We start from the raw sequence: 19,370 nt of genomic DNA, 5'->3' as shown, positions 1-19,370 counted from the left end.
AACACCAACATTTACAGTTGATTTGTCAGAGGACTAACCATCCACAGAGACAAACTGATATCTTTCCAACAGATAAGATCTAAACCAGGCCAGAACTTGTCCGTGTAGACCAATTTGGGTTTCCAATCTCTCCAAAAGAATGTGGTGATCGATAGTATCAAAATCAGCACTAAGTTCTAGGAGCACAAGGACAGATGCAGAGCCTTGGTCTGACGCCATTAAAAGGTAATTTACCACCTTCACAAGTGCAGTCTCAGTGCTATGATGGGGTCTAAAACCAGACTGAAGCATTTTGTATACATTGTTTGTCTTCAAGGAAGGCAGTGCTGTGCAACAGCTTTTTAAAAACATTTTGATCGGAACGGGAGGTTCGATATAGAGGCCGATTAGCTTTTTATATTTTCTGGGTCAAGGTTTGGCTTTTTCAAGAGAGGCTTTATTACTGCCACTTTTAGTGAGTTGGGTACACATCCGGTGGATAGAGAGCCGTTTATTATGTTCAACATAGGAGGGCCAAGCACAGAAAGCAGCTCTTTCAGTAGTTTAGTTGGAATAGGGTCCAGTATGCAGCTTGAAGGTTTAGAGGCCATGATTATTTTCATCAACATGTCGAGAGATATAGTATTGAAAAACTTGAGTGTCTCCCTTGATCCTAGGTCCTTGTATAGTTGTGCAGACTCAGGACAACTGAGCTTTGGAGGAATACACAGATTTAAAGAGGAGTCCACAATTTGCTTTCTAATGATCATGATCTTTTCTGAGACAAGAAGTTCCTGAATGTATCACTGCTGAAGTGAAAGCCATCCTCTCTTGGGGAATGCTGCTTTTTAGTTAGCTTTGCGACAGTATCAAAAATAAACTTTGAATTGTTCGTATTTTCCTCAATTAAGTTGGAAAAATAGGATGATCGAGCAGCAGTGAGGGCTCTTCGATACTGCACGGTACCGTCTTTCCAAGCTAGTCGGAAGACTTCCAGTTTGGTGTAGCAGCAGTAAGGGCTCTTCGGTACTGCACAGTACTGTCTTTCCAAGCTAGTCGGAAGACTTCCAGTTTGGTGGAGCAGCAGTAAGGGCTCTTCGATACTGCACGGTACCGTCTTTCCAAGCTAGTCGGAAGACTTCCAGTTTGGTGTAGCAGCAGTGCCATTACTGCACGTTCTTTCAATTTTCTTTGGTGTAGCAGCTTGTACTGCACGGTCAAGCTAGTAGGAAGACTTCCAGTTTGGTATTTTCTACTGTATACCAGAAGACTTCCAGTTTGGTGTAGCAGCAGTGAGGGCTCTTCGATACTGCACGGTACTGTCTTTCCAAGCTAGTAGGAAGACTTCCAGTTTGGTGTAGCAGCAGTAGCTAGTTTCTTATGGTCTGTCTTTCAGAAGACTTCCAGTTTGGTGTAGCAGCAGTGAGGGCTCTTCGATACTGCACGGTAAATGTTTTTGGTTATAGCAGTAAGGGTGCAACTGTCATCTAGGGAAGAGTTCCAGTTTGGTGTGGTGCCATTTCCGTTAAATTGAGTTCCTTCAGAGCTTCGGCTTCAGGTTAACTGATTTTTGTGTTTTTGGTTATAGGGGTGCAACTCTCTAGGTACGGCAAAGTTAAATTGAGTTCCTTAGGGGTTAACTGGTGGAGGGGAGTCTGGAAGGGCATCTAGGAATCTCTGGGTTGTCCGAGAATTTATGATCCTTGGTTGGGGTCTGAGCAGATTATTTGTTGCGAATGCAAACGTAATAAAATGGTGGTTCGATAGTCCATAATTATGAGAAAAAAACATTAAGATCCACAACATTTATTCCACGGGACAAAACTAGGTCCTATGACTATGACTGTGGCAGTGAGTAGGTCCGGAGACATGTTGGACAAAACCCACGAGTCGATGATGGCTCCGAAAGCCTTTTGGAGTGGGTCTGTGGACTTTTCCATGTGAATATTAAAGTCACCAAAAATTTGAATATTATCTGCCATGACTACAAGGTCCGACAGGAAGTCAGGGAACTCAGTGAGGAACTCTGTATACGGCCCAGGAAGCCTGTAAACAGTAGATATAAAAAGTGATTGAGTAGGCTGCATAGATTTCATGACTAGAAGCTGGCTGACAGCCTGCTGCCTGGCCTGCACCCGATTTCATTGTGGAGCTAGAGGAGTTAGAGCCCTGTCTATGTTGGTAGATAAGATGAGAGCACCCCTCCAGCTAGGATGGTGTCCGTCACTCCTCAGCAGGCCAGGCCTGGTCCTGTTTTTGGGTGAGTCCCAGAAAGAGAACAAATTATCTACAATTCTATCTTTTGGGAGGGACAGAAAACAGTTTTCAACCAGTAATTGAGTTGTGAGACTCTGCTGTAGAGCTCATCCCTCCCCCTAACTGGGAGAGGGCTAGAGACAATTACTCAATGCCGACACATCTTTCTAGCTGATTTACACGCTGCAGCTATGTTGCGCTTGGTGACCTCTGACTGTTTCATCCTAACATCGTTGGTGCCGACGTGGATAACAAAATCCCTATACTCTCTACACTCGCCAGTTTTAGCTTTAGCCAGCACCATCTTCAGATTAGCATTAACGTTGGTAGCCCTACCACCTGGTAAACAATGAATGATCGCTGGATGATTAATTTTAAGTCTAATACTGCGGGTAATAGAGTCTCCAATGACTAGGGGTTTAGACCCTTTCTTCTTTAAGGTTGCTGCCCCTACATCGCCACGCCTATCTCTGACCTTTTTGACCTGTCTCTCCTTTCTGGGGAGGTTCCCATTGGTTGGAAGGCAGCCACAGTTCATTCTTTATTTAAAAGGGGAGATCAAGCTGATCCTAACTGTTAAAGGCCTATTTCTATTTTTCCCTGTTTATAAAGTGTTGGAAAAACGTCTGGTTTCCGCTCAGGTTCTGGATGTGTCACTGCAACCTTAAAGGTCCTCAATGATGTCACCATTGCCCTTGATTATAAGAAATGTTGTGCTGCTATTTTTATTGACTTGGCCAAAGCTTTTGATAGGGTAGACCATTCCATTCTTGTGGGCCGGCTAAGAAGTATTGGTGTCTCTGAGGGGTCTTTGGCCTGGTTTGCTAACTACCTCTCTCAAAGAGTGCAGTGTATAAAGTCAGAACATCTGCTGTCTCAGCCACTGCCTGTCACTAAGGGTGTACCCCAAGGCTCGATCCTAGGCCTCACGCTCTTCTCAATTTACATCAATAACATAGCTCAGGCAGTAGGAAGCTCTCTCGTCCATTTATATGCAGATGATACAGTCGTATACTCAGCTGGCCCCTCCCCAGATTTTGTGTTAAATGCTCTACAACAAAGCTTTCTTTGTGTCTGCCCTTAAATAAAGGTTAAATAAAAAATAAACCATTCTGGAGGAGAAAACTGCACACTCGTGCTGGTAGCTAGCTAGCTACTGAAGTTAGCAAGGCAAATTTGAAATAAATTGCACAAACTGGACACAAAAATGTAATTCTAAAACTATTTATAATATACCTCCTCCATCTCCTGTAATTAAAATATAATAATTTCAATTCTATAATATCCCAAAATCTCAACTATCACTCTTCACTCATAACTTCTATCCAACAATGTCACCAAGCCTCTCAACACAAAGAACCCCCATAATGCTTTGTGGCACAATCACAATATAACTCACTCAGTTCGTTCTCTGATCCTAATTCTAAGATTGTATGGACAACATGTCAGTTCATACTGCAAAAGCTGTGATTGGTTGGAGGAAGACGAAGTCAATGTAGCCAGAGGAAGACGAAAGCAAGCTGTCCTCCGGCTATACCATGGTGCTAGCTCAGACAGTGCCCAGACAGTGCTCAGACAGTGCTCAGACAGTGCTCAGACAGTGCCCAGACAGTGCCTCAGACAGTACCCAGACAGTGCTCAGACAGTGCCCAGACAGTGCCCAGACAGTGCCCAGACAGTGCCCAGACAGTGCCCAGACAGTGCCCAGACAGTGCCCAGACAGTGCCCAGACAGTGCCAGACAGTGCCCAGACAGTGCCCAGACAGTGCTCAGACAGTGCTCAGACAGTGCCCAGACAGTGCTCAGACAGTGCAGTCCCAGACAGTGCCCAGCCCAGACAGTGCCAGACAGTGCCCAGACAGTACAGACAGTGCCCAGACAGTACCAGACAGTGCAGACAGTGCTGCCCAGACAGTGCCCAGACAGTGCCTACAGACAGTGCCCAGACAGTGCTCAGACAGTGCCCAGACAGTGCTCAGACAGTGCCCAGACAGTGCCCAGACAGTGCCCAGACAGTGCTCAGACAGTGCCCAGACAGTGCCCAGACAGTGCCCAGACAGTGCCCAGACAGTGCCCAGACAGTGCCCAGACAGTGCCCAGACAGTGCCCAGACAGTGCCCAGACAGTGCCCAGACAGTGCCCAGACAGTGCCCAGACAGTGCTCAGACAGTGCCCAGACAGTGCCCAGACAGTGCCAGACAGTGCTCAGACAGTGCCCAGACAGTGCCCAGACAGTGCTCAGACAGTGCCCAGACAGTGCCCAGACAGTGCTCAGACAGTGCCCAGACAGTGCCCAGACAGTGCCCAGACAGTGCCCAGACAGTGCCCAGACAGTGCCCAGACAGTGCCCAGACAGTGCCCAGACAGTGCTCAGACAGTGCCCAGACAGTGCCCAGACAGTGCCCAGACAGACAGTGCCCAGACAGTGCTCAGACAGTGACAGTCAGACAGTGCCCAGACAGACAGTGCCCAGACAGTGCCCAGACAGTACCAGTGCCCAGCCCAGACAGTGCCCAGACAGTACAGTGCCCAGACAGTGCAGTGCCAGACAGTGCCCAGACAGTGCCCAGACAGTGCCCAGACAGTACCCAGACAGTGCAGACAGTGCCCAGACAGTGCCCAGACAGTGCCCAGACAGTGCCCAGACAGTGCCCAGACAGTGCCCAGACAGTGCCCAGACAGTGCTCAGACAGTGCTCAGTGCCCAGACAGTGCCAGACAGTGCTCAGACAGTGCCAGACAGTGCCAGTGCAGACAGTGCCCAGACAGTGCCCAGACAGTGCTCAGACAGTGTGCTCAGACAGTGCCCAGACAGTACCCAGACAGTGACAGTACCCAGACAGTGCCCAGACAGTGCCCAGACCCAGTGCCCAGACAGTGCTCAGACAGTGCCCAGACAGTGCCCAGACAGTGCTCAGACAGTGCCCAGACAGTGCTCAGACAGTGCTCAGACAGTGCCCAGACAGTGCCCAGACAGTGCCCAGACAGTGCCCAGACAGTGCCTCAGACAGTGCCCAGACAGTGCCCAGACAGTACCCAGACAGTGCCCAGACAGTGCCCAGACAGTACTCAGACAGTGCCCAGACAGTGCTCAGACAGTGCCCAGACAGTACTCAGTGCCAGACAGACAGTACCAGACAGTGCCAGACAGTGCTCAGACAGTGCTCAGACAGTGCTCAGTACTCACAGTGCTCTGACAGTGTACTCAGACAGTGCCCAGACAGAGGCCCAGACAGTACCCAGACAGACAGTGCCCAGACAGTTCTGACACTAGACAGTGCCCAGACAGTGCCAGACAGTGCCAGACAGTGCAGACAGTGCTCAGACAGTGCCAGTGATGAGACAGTACCAACAGTGCCCAGACAGTGCCCAGACAGTGCTCAGACAGTGCCCAGACAGTGCCCAGACAGTGCTCAGACAGTGCTCAGACAGTACTCAGACAGTGCTCAGACAGTACTCAGACAGTGCTCAGACAGACAGACAGTGCCCAGACAGTACTCAGACAGTGCTCAGACAGTGCCCAGACAGTGCCCAGACAGTACTCAGACAGTGCCAGACAGTACCCAGACAGTGCCCAGACAGTGCCCAGACACAGTGCCCAGACAGTACTCAGACAGTGCCCAGACAGTACTCAGACCCAGACAGTGCCCAGACAGTGCTCAGACAGTGCCCAGACAGTGCCCAGACAGTGCCCAGACAGTGCCCAGACAGTGCTCAGACAGTGCAGTGCCCAGACAGTGCCCAGACAGTTGCCCAGACAGTGCCCAGACAGTGCCCAGACAGTGCCCAGACAGTGCTCAGACAGTGCCAGACAGTGCTCAGACAGTGACAGTGCAGACAGTACCAGACAGTGCTGGACAGTGCCTTCAGACAGACAGTGCAGTCCAGACAGTGCCCAGACAGTACTCAGACAGTGCTCAGACAGTACAGACAGTGCCCAGACAGTACAGACAGTGTCCAGACAGTACCCAGACAGTGCTCAGACAGTGCTCAGACAGTGCTGCCCAGACAGTACTCAGACAGTGCTCAGACAGTACCCAGACAGTGCCCAGACAGTTTACAGACAGTGCTCAGACAGTACCCAGACAGTGCCCAGACAGTGCCCAGACAGTGACCCAGACAGTACTCAGACAGTGCCCAGACAGTACCCAGACAGTGCTCAGACAGTGCTCAGACAGTGACAGTGCCCAGACAGTGCCCAGTGTGTTGACAGTGCCCAGTGCCCAGACAGTGCCCAGACAGTGCCCAGACAGTGCTCAGACTGCTCAGACAGTGCTGCAGTGCCAGACAGTACTCAGTACAGTGCTCAGACAGTGCCCAGACAGTGCCCAGACAGTGCCCAGACAGTGCCCCCAGACAGTGCCCAGACAGTGCCCAGACAGTGCCAGTGCTCAGACAGTGCCCAGTGCTCAGACAGTGCCAGACAGTACCAGACAGTGCCCAGTGCCCAGACAGTGCCCAGTGCTCAGACAGTGCCCAGACAGTGCCCAGACAGTGCCCAGACAGTGCCCAGACAGTACTCACCCAGACAGTACCCAGACAGTGCTCAGACAGTGCTCAGTGCCCAGACAGTGCCCAGACAGTACCCTGCTGCCCAGACAGTACTCAGACAGTGCCCAGACAGTACTCAGACCCCAGACAGTGCCCAGACAGTGCCCAGACACCCAGACAGTGCTCAGACAGTGCCCAGACAGTGCCCAGACAGTGCCCAGACAGTGCCCAGACAGTGCAGACAGTGCCCAGACAGTACTCAGACAGTGCCCAGACAGTGCCCAGACAGTACTCACACAGTGCTTCAGTACCCAGACAGTGCTCAGACAGTGCCCAGACAGTACTCAGACAGTGCCCAGACAGTACCCACACAGTGCCCAGACAGTACCCAGACAGTGCTGACAGTGACCCCTAGACAGTGCTCAGACAGTGCCCAGACAGTGACCCAGACAGTACCCACAGTGCTACACCCAGGGGCCCAGACAGTGCCCAGACAGTAGTGCCCAGACAGTCTCAGACAGTGCCCAGACAGTGCCCAGACAGTACTCACACAGTGCTCAGACAGTGCTCAGACAGTACCCAGACAGTGCTCAGACAGTGCCCAGACAGTGCTCAGACAGTGCTCACAGACAGTGCCCAGACAGTACTCAGACAGTGCCCAGACAGTACTCAGACAGTGCCCACACACACACACACACACACACACACACACACACACACACACACACACACACACACACACACACACACACACACACACACACACACACACACACACACACACACTCTCACTCACCACTCCTTCTGCATCTGTCCTGTAGGAGCCCCTTAGGCCAGAGGAAGTTCTGTATCAGGACAGTGTTCTGCACTATGACGACACCGGGAAGTGGAAGGAGAGGTTTGTGGTGATGAGACCAATCACAGCCTGGAGTGTCATGACAACCAGGAGGTAAACCAACACCATACCAACATACAACCGACCGTACATGACCTTACATGACTTCCCATGACCCTATGTAACGGAATAATAAGCCCCAGGCTGGGTGATGGATTACCTCACCTGAGACCTACAGAGTTGTGTTAGCATTCTAAGGTAAATGCCTTGGCTTTAGCTCAGCGGGCTAACACATAGTCAGTCACATTACTCTGATGTTTGGTAAATTGGTTGGTGTATTTGCCCCTCCACAGAGCTTCAGTAAAGGTGTTCCGGCCAGACAGAGACTCCTGCCAACAGGGGGCGTAGTTCTGACATCAGAGGACAAGTACTCAGCGCTGGTGGACAAGGCCTTCCCTGACCCTAAATGTGAGTGTCTGGTCAACCCCTAAAGAGATACATCACATTCTTGAAACACAGAGGCAACTGTTGAAATAGCAACACGGAGACTGGGAGACGGGGGAAAATGCAGCCTTTCAATCAATCAGTTAATTGTATGTTTATGCATGTCTGTGTGTTGTACTATAGGTTTGAAGGAGGAGACATCTCCCCCCATGGTAGTGGTACCTTCCGGTCAGTTCCCTGTCTACCTCAGACTGCCCTGACCCCTGACCCCAAATCCTGTGTCTGTGTGTTGTACTATAGGTTTGAAGGAGGAGACATCTCCCCCCATGGTAGTGGTACCTTCCGGTCAGTTCCCTGTCTACCTCAGACTGCCCTACAGACGTGACGTGTACTTCAGCTTCCCCCAGGAGGACCGACGAGCGACCTTCCTCTCCGCCCTCTCGGGCTGCATCAGGCACCAGAACCACGGTACGCTACACCTGGGGTTCTGACTCTGACCCCTAACCCTAACACTAACCCTAACCCTACACCTGGGCTTCTGACTCTGACCCTAACCCTACACCTGGGGTTCTGACTCTGACCCCTGACCCTAACCCTAACCCTACACCTGGGGTTCTGACTCTGACCCCTAACCCTGACCTTAACCCTAACCCTACACCTGGGGTTCTGACTCTGACCCCTGACCCTAACCCTACACCTGGGGTTCTGACCCCTGACCCTTACCCTACACCTGGGGTTCTGACCCCTAACCCTACACCTGGGGTTCTGACTCTGACCCCTGACCCTAACCCTAACTCTACACCTGGGGTTCTGACTCTGACCCTAACCCTAACTCTACACCTGGGGTTCTGACTCTGACCCCCGACCCTAACTCTACACCTGGGGTTCGTTCTCTGACCCGTGACCCTAACCCTAACTCTACACCTGGGGTTCTGATCCCTGAACCTAACTCTACACCTGGGGTTCGGACTCTGACCCGTGACCCTAACCCTAACTCTACACCTGGGGTTCGGACTCTGACCCGTGACCCTAACCCTAACTCTACACCTGGGGTTCTGACCCCTGACCCTAACTCTACACCTGGGGTTCTGACCCCTGACCACTATACTAAACCTCTAGACTAAACCTCTCTAAACCTCTAAACCAGTTCCTGATCAACCTGCTAGCCTGCTGTGTTGTACTGTTGTTATTGTTCGGTTGTCTTGGTAACAACCTAATAATACTCCTCAGCACACATTAGCTTCCTGTGAGGGAGAAACCTAGAGCCAGCCTGTCAGTTAGTGGTTAGGCTAGCGTTTAGCAACTTCTGCAGAACACCAACCAAAGCAGCAACGGGTTATGTCAACAGCACCTCTTTAGCGCTGCCTCAAATACCAACTAGTCAATAGCAACTTTAGAAAATAGATGTTCAGAGGATGTTGTGACTATGTAGCTCAGAAATAGAACACAAACATCCCATTCCGAGCTCATGCTCTCTTTTCTTCTCTCTCTCTCTGACACTATTTTATTTTATTTTTCTCTAGTTTCACATTTACATTTCACAGTGACAAAAAGGGAAGTGTTTAAAATATATTGCATTTGTCTCAGATGCATTACTCAATTCTTTCAGTATTTAAGACAAACCAGTTATCCCATAGAGAAATATTACACTGCTCACTTCCGCATTTTCTCTCTCTCTCTCTCTCTCTCTCTCTCTCTCTCTCTCTCTCTGCCTCTCTCTCTGTCTGCCTCTCTCTCTGTCTGCCTCTCTCTCTGTCTGCCTCTCTCTGTCTGCCTCTCTGTCTGCCTCTCTCTCTCTGTCTGCTGCCTCTCTCTCTCTCTCTCTGCTCTCTCTCTCTCTCTGCTCTCTCTCTCTCTCTCTCTCTCTCTGTCTGCCTCTCTCTCTCTCTCTCTCTCTCTCTCTCTCTCTGAAACACTCTCCTCCTCTCTGCACTCTCTCTCTCTCTCTGAAACTCTCTCTCTGCTCTCTCTCTCTCTCTCTCTCTCTCTCTCTCTCTCTCTCTCTCTCTCTCTCTCTCTCTCTCTCTCTCTCTCTCTCTCTCTGTCTCTCTCTCTCTCCAGATTCTCTGAGGAGGTCTTCCTGTGAGTGTCAGGCGTTCCTCAAGGCCATACATTTCTACCGCCAGGAGAAAGGACACTATGAGTCCTGGGACATGCTGGTGGGCTGTGAGGAGCAGGTGTGCCCAACCCGCACATACACACACTGTTCAACGCTTAGCATCTAGCCCACAACTCACCCTGAAACACACTGAAACACACCCATGTTCGAAACACACTGAAACACACCCATGTTCGAAACACACTCTGAAACACACCCATGTTCGAAACACACTCTGAAACACACCCATGTTCGAAACACTCTGAAACACACCCATGTTCGAAACACTCTGAAACACACTCATGCACACTCTGAAACACACTCATGCACACTCTGAAACACACTCATGGTAGGGACACACTCTGAAACACACCCATGTTCGAAACACACTGAAACACACCCATGTTCGAAACACACTTAAACACAAACGCACACACCGACTTGTTTCCAGGGGAAAATCCAAGACAGAGGGAGACAGTTTGTGTGAGTGTGTGCTGCTTCTGTTAAGTGGGCTGTTGTCATCTCATCACACACACAGAGACTGACTCACCCAGCTGCCGCTGCCAACCAAGAGAGCCACGAGAGGAAACTCGGACTCGGACTCTAAAGCCCCATTTATACCTGGTTCTACATGAGTCCTTTGTCCTGTTCTTGTCCACATTCTGATTGTGCCCACATTTTTAGACATGTGTAGACAATTAAAACACAAACCTTCTTAACACCCGCTGCTGAACCTGGAAACCAGCCAAACCTTCTTAACACCCGCTCGCTGAACCTGGAAACCAGCCAAACCTTCTTAACACCCGCTCGCTGAACCTGGAAACCAGCCAAACCTTCTTAACACCCGCTCGCTGAACCTGGAAACCAGCCAAACCTTCTTAACACCCGCTGCGCTGAACCTGGAAACCCCCAAACCTTCTTAACACCCGCTTGCTGAACCTGGAAACCAGCCAAACCTTTCTTAACACCCGCTCGCTGAACCTGAAACCCCCAAACCTTCTTAACACCCGCTCGCTGAACCTGGAAACCCCCAAACCTTCTTAACACCCGCTCGCTGAACCTGGAAACCAGCCAAACCTTCTTAACACCCGCTTGCTGAACCTGGAAACCAGCCAAACCTTTCTTAACACCCGCTCGCTGAACCTGAAACCCCCAAACCTTCTTAACACCCGCTCGCTGAACCTGGAAACCAGCCAAACCTTCTTAACACCCGCTCGCTGAACCTGGAAACCAGCCAAACCTTCTTAACACCCATGTTCGCTGAACCTGGAAACCAGCCAAACCTTCTTAACACCCGCTCGCTGAACCTGGAAACCCCCAAACCTTCTTAACACCCGCTTGCTGAACCTGGAAACCAGCCAAACCTTTCTTAACACCCGCTGCTGAACCTGAAACCCCCAAACCTTCTTAACACCCGCTCGTTGAACCTGGAAACCAGCCAAACCTTCTTAACACCCGCTTGCTGAACCTGGAAACCAGCCAAACCTTCTTAACACCCGCTCGCTGAACCTGGAAACCCCCCAAACCTTCTTAACACCCGCTCGCTGAACCTGGAAACCAGCCAAACCTTCTTAACACCCGCTCGCTGAACCTGGAAACCAGCCAAACCTTCTTAACACCCGCTCGCTGAACCTGGAAACCAGCCAAACCTTCTAACCACCCGCTCGCTGAACCTGGAAACCAGCCGCACCAATGTGTCGGTGGAAACACCGTTCAATTGACGACAGAGGTCAGCCTGCAGGCGACCGGTCCACCGCAAGGAGTCACTAGTGTGCGATGAACCAAGTAAAGCCCCGAAGGTCAAACCCGGACGACGCTGGACCAATTTTGCACCGCCCTATGGTACTCCCAATCACGGTCGGTTGGGAAACAGCCCGGAATTGAACCCGGGTTTGTTGTGACACCTGAGATGCGCTGCCTTAAACGGTGCCTTAAACCGCCGCGCCACTTTAGGGAGGCCCATAAATTAAGCATTTGTATTTAGTGAGTCCACCAGATCAGAGGCAGTAGGGATGACCAGGGATGTTCTCTGTTTCGTGAGTCCTCCAGATCAGAGGCAGTAGGGATGACCAGCAGGGATGTTCTCTGTTTAGTGAGTCCACTAGATCAGAGGCAGTAGGGATGACCAGGGATGTTCTCTGTTTAGTGAGTCCAACAGTCAGTATCTGGTGTGGCCACCAGCTGCATTAAGTACTGCAGTGCATCTCCTCCTCGTGGACTGCACCAGATGTGTCAGTTCTTGCTGTGAGATGTTACCCCACCCTTCCACCAAGGCACCTGCAAGTTCCCAGACATTTTGGGGGGGAATGGCCCTAGTCCTCACCCTCCGATCCAACAGGTCCCAAACGTGCTCAATAGGATTGAGATCCGGGCTCTTCGCTGGCCATGGCAGAACACTGTCATTCCTGTCTTGCAGGAAATCACGCACAGAAGGAGCAGTAAGGCTGGTGGCATTGTCATGCTGAGGGTCATGTCAGCATCAGCCTGCAGGAAGGGTACCACATGAGGGAGCAGGATGTCTTCCCTTTAACGCACAGCGTTGAGATTGCCTGCAATGACAACAAGCTCAGTCCGACCATGACCTCCAAATCGATCCCGCTCCAGAATACAGGCCTCAGTGTAACGCTCATTCCTTCGACGATAAATGCGAATCCGACCATCACTCCTGGTGAGACAAAACCGCGACTCATCAGTGAAGGGCACTTTTTGCCAGTCCTGTCTGGTCCAGTGACGGTGGGTTTGTGCCCGACGGTGTTGCCGGTGATGTCTGGTGAGGATCTGCCTTTACATCAGGCCTACAAGCCCTCAGTCCAGCCTCTCTCAGCCTATTGTGGACAGTCTGAGCACTGATGGAGGGATTGTTCGTTTCTGGTGTAACTTGGGCAGTTGTTGTTGCCATCCTGTACCTGTCCCGCAGGTGTGTTCAGATGTACCGATCCTGTGCAGGTGTTTTTACACGTGGTCTACCACCGCGAGGACGATCAGCTGTCCGTACTGTCTCCCTGTAGCGCTGTCTTAAGCGTCTCACAGTACAGACATTGCAATTTATTGTCCTGGCCACATCTGCAGTCCTCATGCCTCCTTGCAGCATGCCTAAGGCACGTTCACGCAAATAAGCAGGGACCCTGGGCATCTTTCTTTTGGTGTTTTTCAGAGCCAGTAGAAAGGCCTCTTTAGTGTCCTAAGTTTTCATAAATGTGACCTTAATTGCCTACCGTCTGTATGTTAGTGGCTTAGGACATTACACAGGTGCATGTTCATTAACTGTTTATGGTTTATTGAACAAGCATGGTCCAGTGTTTAAACCCTTTACAATGAAGATCTGTGAAGTCATTTGGATTTGTATGAATTATCTTTGAAAGACAGGGTCCTGAAAAAGGGACCTTTCTTTTTTGCTGAGTTCATAACCGTGTCATGCTTTATAAATGGTTCCTGTGCATAACTGTGTGACATAACCACCTATGTCAAATGTGATAACCCATCATGTTGAATATGATATCAACATGTGCTGAAGGATGAGCTGAACATAGAACATTACACAGGGCTGTGAATAGTGTAGCTGGTCCCTTACCTCTCTTATATAGAACATTACACAGGGCTGTGAATAGTGTAGCTGGTCCCTTACCACTCTTATATAGAACATTACACAGGGCTGTGAATAGTGTAGCTGGTCCCTTACCTCTCTTATATAGAACATTACACTGGGCTGTGAATAGTGTAGCTGGTCCCTTACCTCTCTTATATAGAACATTACACAGGGCTGTGAATAGTGTAGCTGGTCCCTTACCTCTCTTATATAGAACATTACACAGGGCTGTGAATAGTGTAGCTGGTCTCTGAGCTGGTCCCTTACCTCTCTTATATAGAACATTACACAGGGCTGTGAATAGTGTATCTGATCCCTTACCTCTCTTATATAGAACATTACACAGGGCTGTGAATAGCGTAGCTGGTCCCTTACCTCTCTTATATAGAACATTACACAGGGCTGTGAATAGTGTAGCTGGTCCCTTACCTCTCTTATATAGAACATTACACAGGGCTGTGAATAGTGTAGCTGGTCCCTGAGCTGGTCCCTTACCTCTCTTATATAGAACATTACACAGGGCTGTGAATAGTGTATCTGGTCCCTTACCTCTCTTATATAGAACATTACACAGGGCTGTGAATAGTGTAGCTGGTCCTTACCTCTCTTATATAGAACATTACACAGGGCTGTGAATAGTGTAGCTGGTCCCTTACCTCTCTTATATAGAACATTACACAGGGCTGTGAATAGTGTAGCTGGTCCCTTACCTCTCTTATATAGAACATTACACAGGGCTGTGAATAGTGTAGCTGGTCCCTTACCTCTCTTATATAGAACATTACACAGGGCTGTGAATAGTGTATCTGGTCCCTTACCTCTCTTATATAGAACATTACACATGGCTGTGAATAGTGTAGCTGGTCCCTTACCTCTCTTATATAGAACATTACACTGGGCTGTGAATAGTGTAGCTGGTCCCTGAGCTGGTCCCTTACCTCTCTTATATAGAACATTACACAGGGCTGTGAATAGTGTAGCTGGTCCCTTACCTCTCTTATATAGAACATTGCACTGGGCTGTGAATAGTGTAGCTGGTCCCTGAGCTGGTCCCTTACCTCTCTTATATAGAACATTACACAGGGCTGTGAATAGTGTAGCTGGTCCCTTACCTCTCTTATATAGAACATTACACAGGGCTGTGAATAGTGTAGCTGGTCCCTTACCTCTCTTATATAGAACATTACACAGGGCTGTGAATAGTGTAGCTGGTCCCTTACCTCTCTTATATAGAACATTACACAGGGCTGTGAATAGTGTAGCTGGTCCCTTACCTCTCTTATATAGAACATTACACAGGGCTGTGAATAGTGTAGCTGGTCCCTTACCTCTCTTATATAGAACATTACACAGGGCTGTGAATAGTGTAGCTGGTCCCTTACCTCTCTTATATAAAACATTACACAGGGCTGTGAATAGTGTAGCTGGTCCCTTTACCTCTCTTATATAGAACATTACACAGGGCTGTGAATAGTGTAGCTGGTCTCTGAGCTGGTCCCTTACCTCTCTTATATAGAACATTACACAGGGCTGTGAATAGTGTAGCTGGTCTCTGAGCTGGTCCCTTACCTCTCTTATATAGAACATTACACAGGGCTGTGAATAGTGTAGCTGGTCCCTTACCTCTCTTATATAGAACATTACACAGGGCTGTGAATAGTGTAGCTGGTCCCTTACCTCTCTTATATAGAACATTACACAGGGCTGTGAATAGTGTAGCTGGTCCCTTACCTCTCTTATATAGAACATTACACAGGGCTGTGAATAGTGTAGCTGGTCCCTTACCTCTCTTATATAGAACATTACACAGGGCTGTGAATAGTGTAGCTGGTCTCTGAGCTGGTCCCTTTACCTCTCTTATATAGAACATTACACAGGGCTGTGAATAGTGTAGCTGGTCCCTTACCTCTCTTATATAGAACATTACACAGGGCTGTGAATAGTGTAGCTGGTCCCTGAGCTGGTCCCTTACCTCTCTTATATAGAACATTACACAGGGCTGTGAATAGTGTAGCTGGTCCCTTTACCTCTCTTATATAGAACATTACACAGGGCTGTGAATAGTGTAGCTGGTCTCTGAGCTGGTCCCTTACCTCTCTTATATAGAACATTACACAGGGCTGTGAATAGTGTAGCTGGTCTCTGAGCTGGTCCCTTACCTCTCTTATATAGAACATTACACAGGGCTGTGAATAGTGTAGCTGGTCTCTGAGCTGGTCCCTTACCTCTCTTATATAGAACATTACACAGGGCTGTGAATAGTGTAGCTGGTCTCTGAGCTGGTCCCTTACCTCTCTTATATAGAACATTACACAGGGCTGTGAATAGTGTAGCTGGTCCCTTACCTCTCTTATATAGAACATTACACAGGGCTGTGAATAGTGTAGCTGGTCCTGAGCTGGTCCCTTACCTCTCTTATATAGAACATTACACAGGGCTGTGAATAGTGTAGCTGGTCCCTTACCTCTCTTATATAGAACATTACACAGGGCTGTGAATAGTGTAGCTGGTCCCTTACAGGGCTTATATAGAACATTACACAGGGCTGTGAATAGTGTAGCTGGTCCCTTACCTCTCTTATATAGAACATTAGCACAGGGCTGTGAATAGTGTCGCTGGTCCCTTACACTCTTAAAGAACATTACACAGGGCTGTGAATAGTGTAGCAGGTCCCTTTACCTCCTTATACTAGAACATTACACAGGGCTGTGAATAGTGTATTTGACCTCTGAGCTGGTCTTACCTCACTTTATAACATTACACAGGGCTGTGAATAGTGTAGCTGGTCCCTTACATCTTATATAGAACATTACAAAGGGCTGTGAATATGTAGCTGGTTTACCTAATATAGAACATTGCACCTGTGATGTAGCTGGTCCCTTACCTCTTTATAAAGAACATGACATACTGTTATAAATGATTTGGTCTATGAGCTGGTCCCTGAAGCTCTTTATAAAGAACATGACATAGTGCTATAAATGATTTGTGGTCTATGTAGCTTGGTCCCTTAGCCTTTATAATAGATACATTATAAGGGCTGTGAATATATAGCTGGTTTAGCAGACCTTTTATCTCAAAGAACATTACAGTCATGGCTGTGAATAGTGTAGCTGGTCCCTTTCCTCTCTTATATCGAACATTACACTGGGCTGTGAATAAGCTGGTCTCATGCTGATAAAATTACTGAGCACCAGAAGGAAGCCTTTATAAAGCATGACATACTGTTATAAATGATTTGTGCACCTATGTAGCTTGGTGAAGCCTTTATAAGCTGCACGTCGTTCAAAGCTGGACCCCTTATTTATATGAGTGGATACGAGTGTTAAATGCTAGTGATAAAGTGCTAAATGACTCAAATATAATATAAGGACAAATGTATTTCTCAACTCCTGACATTGACCCACTTACCCTCGCCGGAGTATCTGACGTAGGTTTTGAAAAGGCACCCTCAAATAGGCTACCAACGTGGAAAATATGTTTGCCGTTATCTTTCTAGCTAATAGGCTATATTAGAGTTTACACTTCCTGTTCCAATTACACTGCAGTCAGAAAGTATTCAGACCCCTTGGCTCTTTCCACATTTTGTAACGTTACAGCCTTATTCTGAAATTAAAAATAAAATACAAAATTCCCTTCATCAATCTACACACAAAGTAAAAACAGGTTTATAGACATTTTTGCAAATTTATATACGAATAAAAAACTTAAATATCACATTTAAATAAGTATTCAGACCCTTTACTCAGTACTTTGTTGAAGCACCTTTGGCAGCGATTACAGCCCAAGTCTGATGGGGTATGAAGCTACAACCTTGGTACACCTGTATTTGGGGAGTTTCTCCCATTCTTCTCTGCAGATCCTCTCACCCTCTGTCAGGTTGGATGGGGAGCGTCGCTGCACAGCTATTTTCACGTTTCTATTTTCACGTTTCTCCAGAGAATTTTTTTCAGTTTTTGATTTGTTATTTGTTTTATCAATAAATGTCGTTTTCTATTTTCCCACTTATTGTTGATTTTCACAAAAAAATACAGTTTTATATCTTTATGTTTGAAGCCTGAAATGTTCGATTCAAGGTTCTGTATTTATTTATTTATTATTTATTTATTTATTTACACAGTACCTTTTGCACCCCATTCATTTTTCTTATTTTGACAATTTTTTACATTCATACTAGTGAAGACATCAAAACATTCCAGTGGAATTTTAACCAAAAACGTGTTAACTAAAATATATTTGATGTTTGACTTCAAAATGGCCACCTCCTGTCTTGATGGCAGCTAGCCTTTATGTACTTTGTTGGTTACTACATGATTCCATTTATTTGCTCAATGTATAAAATATTCTAAATAAATAAAAACAGTGCTGTCCAGATTACCGGGTTCAGGTTTGTCCAGATTACCCCAGCTCTGAGATTACCGGCTGGTCCAGGTTTTGTCCAGATTACCGGTCCAGGTCTGTCAAACATAAAGATATAAAACTGTAGATTTTTCCAGGTCTGTCCAGAATCAACAACAAGTCCAGGGACACAATTATGAAGCTGGATTACCGACTTTCAGGTTTGGATATTTCAAACTTTTTCAAATTAAAAACTGAAAAAGGTTTGTCCAGATTAAAATCCATCTCTGCCCCGGCTGGTAAATTTGTCCAGATACTTTGTAGCGCCACCTTTTGCTGTCAGATTACCGGCTACCAGCTGTCCAGATTACCGCTTGGTCCAGGTATTGTCAGATGTAGAAAATGGTCCAGGTAAATAAAATTACCTTGGTCTGCTCTGTCAGATTACCGGCTGGTTCAGGTTTTTGTCCAGATTACCGGCTGGTCCAGGTTTGTCCAGATTACCGGTTGGTCCAGGTCTGTCCAGATTACCGGTTGGTCCAGCTCTGTCCAGATTACCGGCTGGTCCAGGTCTGTCCAGATTACCGGTTGGTCCAGGTCTGTCCAGATTACCGGCTGGTCCAGGTCTGTCCAGATTACCGGTTGGTCCAGGTCTGTCCAGATTACCGGTTGGTCCAGGTTTGTCCAGATTACCGGCTGGTCCAGGTTTGTCCAGATTACCGGTTGGTCCAGGTTTGTCCAGATTACCGGTTGGTCCAGGTTTGTCCAGATTACCGGTTGGTCCAGGTTTGTCCAGATTACCGGTTGGTCCAGGTTTTTCCAGATTACCGGCTGGTCCAGGTTTGTCCAGATTACCGGTTGGTCCAGGTTTGTCCAGATTACCGGCTGGTCCAGGTTTGTCCAGATTACCGGTTGGTCCAGGATTGTCCAGATTACCGGTTGGTCCAGCTCTGTCCAGATTACCGGCTGGTCCAGGTCTGTCTCAACTAAGAAAGCTAAGTCAGAGACCGGGAAACACTTCTGCTTCAGACTCAGACATTGTTTGGGTTGGACTCCAGTCTCTCATCACAAAGAAACATTGGAGAGACATTTATAGTAGGACTTTTCCTTGCTGATGCCGAAGTTCAACCAGTTGTTAACAATGAGCTCAGTAGATCAGTAGTGTGTATCATTGTCTTACAGCTGTGTAGTGCGTCCAGATCACGGTACGATGTAACTCATTTTGTCTTTCTGTTTTCCAGGTCCTCGCCAATCTGGTTTTGGAGGAGCTACAACCCTCTCTACAGACAGAACTGCTGTCCAGACTAAAGGGAAAGAAAGCAGGGAGGAAGAGAGTCTGGTTCACCG

The 19,370-nt window shown here is 48.2% G+C and overlaps 1 protein-coding gene and 1 long non-coding RNA gene across 2 annotated transcripts in view; one reads left to right on the top strand and one right to left on the bottom strand.

Annotated features, from left to right (window-relative positions):
* Positions 1-19,370, top strand: part of LOC118402464 (protein Niban 1-like) — a 75,007-nt gene that overhangs the window by 34,856 nt on the left and 20,781 nt on the right. The window contains 6 exon segments of the mRNA XM_052511134.1: positions 7,547-7,637; positions 7,640-7,674; positions 7,914-8,028; positions 8,305-8,472; positions 10,066-10,181; positions 19,265-19,369. Of these exon segments, the coding sequence (XP_052367094.1) occupies positions 7,547-7,637; positions 7,640-7,674; positions 7,914-8,028; positions 8,305-8,472; positions 10,066-10,181; positions 19,265-19,369 (630 nt within the window).
* Positions 13,582-16,058, bottom strand: LOC127925801 (uncharacterized). Its single transcript, XR_008122258.1, has 3 exons — positions 15,716-16,058; positions 15,126-15,257; positions 13,582-13,955 (listed from the first exon to the last, which is right to left on the bottom strand). It is a non-coding gene; the product is annotated as an uncharacterized LOC127925801 (long non-coding RNA).

The sequence above is a fragment of the Oncorhynchus keta genome, unplaced genomic scaffold, assembly GCF_023373465.1.
Source record: "Oncorhynchus keta strain PuntledgeMale-10-30-2019 unplaced genomic scaffold, Oket_V2 Un_contig_6276_pilon_pilon, whole genome shotgun sequence".
In the NCBI taxonomy this organism is placed as follows: domain Eukaryota; kingdom Metazoa; phylum Chordata; class Actinopteri; order Salmoniformes; family Salmonidae; genus Oncorhynchus; species Oncorhynchus keta.
Note: the sequence above shows the minus strand (reverse complement) of the source record. Positions and strands in the feature narration are given on the sequence as shown.